The 7,135-nt window shown below is 30.2% G+C and overlaps 1 protein-coding gene across 6 annotated transcripts in view; it reads left to right on the forward strand.

Annotated features, from left to right (window-relative positions):
* Positions 1-6,704, forward strand: part of HACE1 (HECT domain and ankyrin repeat containing E3 ubiquitin protein ligase 1) — an 82,952-nt gene extending 76,248 nt beyond the window's left edge. For all 6 annotated transcript variants that reach the window (XM_079148370.1, XM_079148372.1, XM_079148371.1 and 3 more), the window contains 4 exons: positions 298-396; positions 668-738; positions 5,023-5,136; positions 5,681-6,704. In XM_079148370.1, the coding sequence (XP_079004496.1) occupies positions 298-396; positions 668-738; positions 5,023-5,136; positions 5,681-5,783 (387 nt within the window). In that variant the 3' untranslated portion in view covers positions 5,784-6,704. The remainder of the gene's footprint in view (positions 1-297; positions 397-667; positions 739-5,022; positions 5,137-5,680) is intronic.
* The last annotated feature ends 431 nt before the right edge of the window (positions 6,705-7,135 follow it).

Below are 7,135 nucleotides of genomic sequence, written 5' to 3' on the forward strand. Positions count from 1 at the left end.
AAACTGTTGTGTATGTTTATGTATAAACTTATAAGCTACTATCTTTTTTATGTTTTAATTAAATTGTACTAAAGCAGTGACATTTCCACATGTCTCAATATTTTGAATTATCAGTATCAGGGATTTTCTCCTGTGTATTGCTTCTAATGGATGGCATGCAGAAACTGTCACAAAAATAAATCAGTTTTATATGGGATTAGTTTCTAATTAAGGCAGATTTACTATTTAAATGTAATAACCTTTTTTTTTTTTTTTTCCCAAAGATGATTAATGAAATATTTTCCTTCTTCCCCAAAGGAGCTACTGCTTTCTGGCATGCCAGAAATTGATGTGAGCGATTGGATAAAAAATACAGAATACACAAGTGGCTATGAAAGAGAAGATCCAGTTATTCAGGTAAAAATCTCTCTAGAGCTTAGAATGAAGTTAAATTTGCTGTTTTAATTTTGTAAACTCTTCAGCACTGTTGGATGAAAATCTACATTAATTAACAAAGTAAAGTTTCCCCCTAAATTTTTCTTGTGGGAATATTGCAGATAAAAGCTTTGTATGAAATCATTTTTGATAAATGAGTTTCATAGAATAAAATATGCTTTATGAATATTGCATATTTCTCTGGTATTAAATCTACATTTGTTCTGAAATATGAGTTTTTGTTTGTTGTTAGTGGTTCTGGGAAGTTGTGGAAGACATTACTCAAGAGGAGAGAGTTCTTCTTTTGCAGTTTGTTACTGGCAGGTAAGAAGTGTTTTTATGATGACATACAAAGAATTTAAGTATTTTATTTCTAACGGCGTAGAAAATAACCATAGAGAAAAATAAGTAGTAGTAGTCAGAATTGCTGGTATCTTACAGATCTTTTTCCACTATTTTAGGTATTAAATAAAGATTTATATGCTAACATATGATAAAACATTTATAGTAGTACTTGATAAATGTTTAACACATTGAAAAGATTTCCAACTAGGACTTTTAAAACAATCACTTTATTATTATATTTAAATAATCTTATTACATTTGAATAATTTATGTATCTTTTTAGTATATTTTATAATTTGGTAATCTTTTCATGTTACAGGTAAGTGAATGTTAGTAGCCAAATTTATAATATTTGTATGTTGCTGGCTTGGTTTAGTACAAAGGATATTTTGTTTGTCCTGGATAAACCCCCCCCAACACACACACCCCTACACACACTGTATACCTCATATATGCATAGCAATTTTGTCAAATTCTTATCAAACTTTGAAATGTTGAGATTCTTGGTCTAAAAAATAATTTGTGATAAAACATTTCTTTGAAAAGTTCACTTGTAGTATCAATTAAATATAATAGCTATTAGAAAACAAAATGTCTTTAATCTCTTAAATTGCTGTAAGATTAAGAAGTGGATTTTCAGTTTTTATAACTTAGAATTGCATATGTTTCCTTCTACTTATGAAAACATGGTTCAATTTTTATATAAATATGTATGTAGGTCTTCTAAAAGTTAGGAAACAGAAAATTAAACTACTCCTCCAACCAGCAGTCACTATTAACAAATGTCTGCATATTTAAAAAATAACCGTCAGTGCATATCTATATAAATAATTCTTGTAAAATCCATTATTTTCTTATTTCAAAGATGGTATATAATTGGTATAGAAAATTTAAATAAGGATACAAAAAGAAAATTTCATTAAGTAATCTCATTATTTAGAGATAACTACAAATAATATTTTACTTCATTTTCTTAGTCTTTTAACTATATGAATAGAAAAATAATTGAGTCATACTATAAATCAAATTTTTTAAAAAGTTTTTTTAAATTGTAGATAGACACAATACCTTTATATTTTTATGTGGTGCTGAGGATCTAACCCAGTGCCTCACATGTGCAAGGCATGCGCTCTACCACTGAGCCACAACCCCAGCCCTATAAATCTAATTTAATTAGTAAATGAAACACTAATATTAACAGATTATAGGCTAAATGTATGAAAAGAAGCTTGTTTTCAGGTTTATTTGGTTTTTGACTCTTGAGTACCAAGGGATTCTCAAGAGATTTGAGTGATTTGATAAAAAGAATTAAACATTAATTATATTTTCTATGAAGGAAGGTTAGAAAATTCAGATTAAAAAGAATCATCTCTAATTTCAATCCCTAACAATAATCACTGTTAACATTTTGGTTATTCTTGTAGAATTATTCCCACATATATAAATTTTACTTTTTAAAACCACTTTTCCTATTTTATATCTTTTTGAATTTAGGCCTAGATCATTAAAAACTGTTCTATTTTTAGATCTGTGTAATTTCTCAAATGATTGCCTATTCTTTTTATTGACCTCCCTTAATTTCTCTTACCCTTTATTATTAAAATTTCCTTTATCAATAATGTTGTACAAATAAGGAATTCTAATGCTTATATTTTCATGAGCCAGTCTGATTATTTATGTAGGATACATTTTTAGGAGGAAAATTTTTGGATTTAAGAGTATTTTGGGCAAGGGGTATAGCTCAATGGTAGAGTGATTTCCTTAGCATGTGCAGGGTCCCAGGTTCAATCCCTAGCACTTCAAAAAAAAGAAAGGAAGGATGTTAATTTTTTTAAAAACTATTTTTTGTTGTAGATGAACACACTACCTTTATTTTATTTATTTTTATGAGGTGCTGAGTATTGAACCCAGTGCCTCACACATGCTAGGCAAGTGCTCTGCCACTGATCTACAGCCCCAGCCCAAGGATGTTAATTTTTACAATATTGATAACATATGATTCATTTTCCTTTCATTAAGATGTCATTAGGGAATGAGAGGATGTAGATGTAGTGCCTTTTTTTTAATAATCAACACAATGTATAATCATTTATTTTGCTATAATTTCTTATATATATAACTTTTTGTGTGATATGAATTGATTATCTTTTGTATTTTGCCCATTAGTCATATTTAAAAATTATTTTTCCCCTTGGGTATCAGGGAATGAACCCTAGGGCCTTATATATGTTAGCCAAGTAGTGTTATCTCTGTATCCTACACCCCTGGTTTTCTATGCTTCTTTTTAAAAGTTTTAATTTGAGGACAATCCCCCTAAATTGCCCAGGCTGGCCTAGAGCTGTCCATTCATCCCTTTCTCATTAGTAGCTGGGATTACAAACATGTGTGCCACCATGCCAGTCTGGCTCACTGGCTCATTTCCTTCCTTCCTCCCTTCCTCCCTTCTTTCCTTTCATCTTTTTTATATTAATAATCATCTTAATGAGAGTAAAGTGATACTTCATTGTAGTTTTTGATTTGCATTTACCTGGAAGATTAGTAATGTTGAGCATCTTTTCACTATGTTTATTGGTCATTTGTTTATCTTTGAAAAAATGTTTATCCTTTGCTCATTTTTTACATCATGGTTTTGTTGTTGTCGGAGTTTTTAAAATATATTCTAGATAGCAGTCCCTTATCAGAGTTTTTGATTTGCAAATATTTTCTTCCATAGATCATCTTTTAATGCTATTGATAGTGGTCCTTTGATGCACGAGAATTTTACTTTTGATAAAGTACAGCGTACCTGTTTGTGGTTTGCCTGTACTTTTGGTGTCATACCATGAAATCATTGCTATATCCAATGTCACTGAAAGCTATTTTTCTATATTTTCTTCTAGGAATATCACAATTTTAGCTTCTTGTGTTTAGATCTTTGGTCCATTTTAGGTTAGTTTTTTATATATGGTATAAGGCAGAGTCCCAACTTTTTTTTTTTTTTTAAATCCAGTTCTCCCAACACCATTTTTGTTGAATAGGTTGCTCTTTCCTCATTGAATGATCTTGGTCGTTCTTGTTGAAAATGATTTGGCCATCAATGGGAAGGGATTAGTTCATGGCTGTCTATTCTGTGACATTGGTCTATAGTCTGTCTTTATGCCAGCATGCACTGTTTTTAATTACTATACTTGTATATAAGAAGTTTGAAATCAGGATTGTGTGAGCCTTCACCTTGTTCTCTTTCAAGATTATTTTGGCTATTTGACTTTCAACAGTTTTTTAAGTAGACTGAATTAAGCTTTATACTATGAAACATTCCGAATTCTAGTCATGTACTACCTATTTAAGTGTTTCCTTGTCATAATTCTAATTATCCAAAAAAGAACTTAAACATCTCATTTTTATTAATATTTATTTTTCATGGTTCTGGGAATTGAACTTGAGGCCTCATGCCTGTTAGGCAAGTACTTTACCACTGAGCTACATCCCTAGCCCACAGCATCTCATTTTAAAAGCAACCAAGTTTTTTCCAGGATCAGTTTGTTTAATCATGATATATATACACATACTAATTTGAAATATTTAGTTTATTTTCAAATATGTAGAAATTGAGAGCTTGTAACTGTATCCTCTACAGCCATGTACCCAAGATTACAATTTCTGTGATGTTATGCATTAAATTTTAGCTGTCCTGTGACCTCTTTATGTTAGATGACATCTTAAAAATATATTTGGTATTGTTTATCTAGAAAGAGAAATGTAAAGAATTTTCTAGTTTTTCTACTATGAAAAACAAAACAACAGAAAACACTTTGGATCTAGATACTTTTCACCAAGAAGGAAACCATTTGGATCATAACATGTAAGGCCTTTGTTGCTTAATCAATCAAACATTCATTTATTTAGCAAATATTTAATGTCTCCTAGATGCCAGGCATTTTGCTATAACTCTATTGAGGCAGATATAAATTGACATGTTTTAGCCATTAAATCAGTCTCAGTTTAGTAGGGAAGCACATGAAAGCAAATAATTACAAATGCACCATGCTAAATTAAGTAGTAGATGTATGTGCTGTGGTCATTTGTAAGTATAGTATATAGCTGATGGAAATTTGGAAGGGTAACTGGCCACAAACGCAGTAATGAATTGGGAGTTTTGCAGAATAAAACATTTTGTCATTGTTCTAGAGTTGAATATATACTTACTCTAACTTAGAGCTTGAAAATATCTGTTGGACAAAGATTTTTCCTTATGTGATTGTAACTTATGGTATAAACTCTTAGTTCCAGGGTCCCACATGGTGGGTTTGCTAATATCATGGGTGGAAGTGGATTGCAAAACTTTACAATTGCTGCTGTGCCATATACCCCAAATCTTTTACCAACTTCAAGCACATGGTAAGTTAGTTTAAATGCATTGTGCGTTGTTTTGGTTAATTTTAAATAGTTAGTAATGATCAATACTAACTAACTATTAATGTACTGAAGGAAAACCTCAACTATGATTTCTATTCAGAATTTTGGAATCACATACACATAAGTCATTACATAGCTTTTGTTCCCCCTTATTTTTTTGGTAGGGAAAATATTTTGGGAAACCCTAACTACCTAATGTTTAATTGAGTATGGTTCAAGTACCACCAAACTTACGTTGTTAAAAATATCACTAAGTTATTATCACTTCAAACTAAATTGCCCTATTACTTTTTTCCCTGTTATTTATTTTAACCTGAAAGGAACTTATTTTCTTCTACTACATTTGCATACTGAAAGAAACAGCAGCAGTTTTTGTCTTTTTAAATACTACTTCAGGGTTTTCCAATTTGAATGCAACTTCAAGAGTGGTTTTATGTTAATTATGAGTAGTATTTTCACTGCTAGATAAAACAATCAGAAATTTCATGGATTTTCTGTTTAATGGTAGTATGTTTTTATTTTAAAGCATCAACATGCTCAAGTTACCTGAATATCCAAGTAAAGAAATACTCAAGGACAGACTTCTTGTGGCACTACATTGTGGCAGCTATGGTTACACAATGGCATAATGGAACCGAGAAGACCCATCTGACTACTGATGCACAATTCAAAGTGGCAGAATCAATTTAGAAAACTGTCAACAGAAAAGCAGCCTAAATGCAACCCATAGGCAGGGCTGATGTTTAAAATTTATAAAGGATCAGGTTTTCTGTTTTTTTTTTTTTTTTTTTTTTTTTTTTCCCCTCTTTTCCCATTTATGTTTTCTCTGTGATACAATTAGAGAATATAAAATCACAGTAGACGTCATTTTTAAAAATGCTAATTGAAAGTAGAAACTTTTTTTTCTATTTCTTTAATCTTATCTAAGATTTTATTAAGGCAAAATCTTATTCTACATTCCACCTCTGCTATGTAACTGTCTTGTTAAAAGGGTATTTTCTCTTTATTTTCCTATATATTAAATTATATAAGGACATCCAATTGGTATGTTCTACTGCATGTAAAGTGCCATTTATATTTTGGAAAACTATTGTATAGAATGGATTAATTTAGATTGTGTATAAAGCCACAAATATGTATTTTCCCACATTGTATCTATATTGCAATGTTTTTTTTAGCTTTTTAGTATTTTAATATATAAAATTTAGACTGATGTGATAACAGCTAATGAAATTAAATCTAATTTATATATTAGAGCTTAGTCTATTATGACTTACTTGCATCTTTCAGTGGTCAGTTTTCACATGTACATATTGTGGTTTCAAAATTTTTCTTATGCCTTATTTTAATTTGTAATGAAGGTAAAATTAAAATATAGTATTTTACCGTATTTCTTCACATTTATCTGTGAACTCTGATGACACATTTGAAGTAATCTCTTGTGTAGATTATAATTTAAGTATGTAATGTTTTATTTCTAAAGTTTGCTTTTTGTAATTGAAATGTTTTGCTCAAGTGACATGCCTAATACAGAACATTGGGTTTTTGAATTTTTGGATGGTCCAGTCAGTTTATTTATTTATTTATTTTGGAAAAGTTACACTGAGCAGTTGCAGTATGAGTAGTTACAGCTTGCATTTAGCAGGAGGCAGGCAGGCACACTCACACATTGAGGGAGGCTGATAGAGGCATTTAAAAATGTGTAGTACCTTGCTTCTGGAAACTAAAAGTATCCAGTGGTGTTATTGTTGATGAGCAGCCAGTGTATTTGTCCAGTGATATTTAATCAAGAGATTTATACACTGAAAGTAATAAAACAGGACCCAAATCAATATATTAAAGAAACTTTTATATTTGTTTCTTTAATATATTGTTTTGGGTTCTGTTTTGTAGCTTTTTTTAACATTAAAATATCTCTCAAATTATGTGAAATATTAGGAATTCTTTAAAAACTATTCTAGTTTTAAAGGTCTTAATTGGT

This window comes from Sciurus vulgaris, assembly GCF_902686455.1.
Source record: "Sciurus vulgaris genome assembly, chromosome: 7".
NCBI lineage: Eukaryota > Metazoa > Chordata > Mammalia > Rodentia > Sciuridae > Sciurus > Sciurus vulgaris.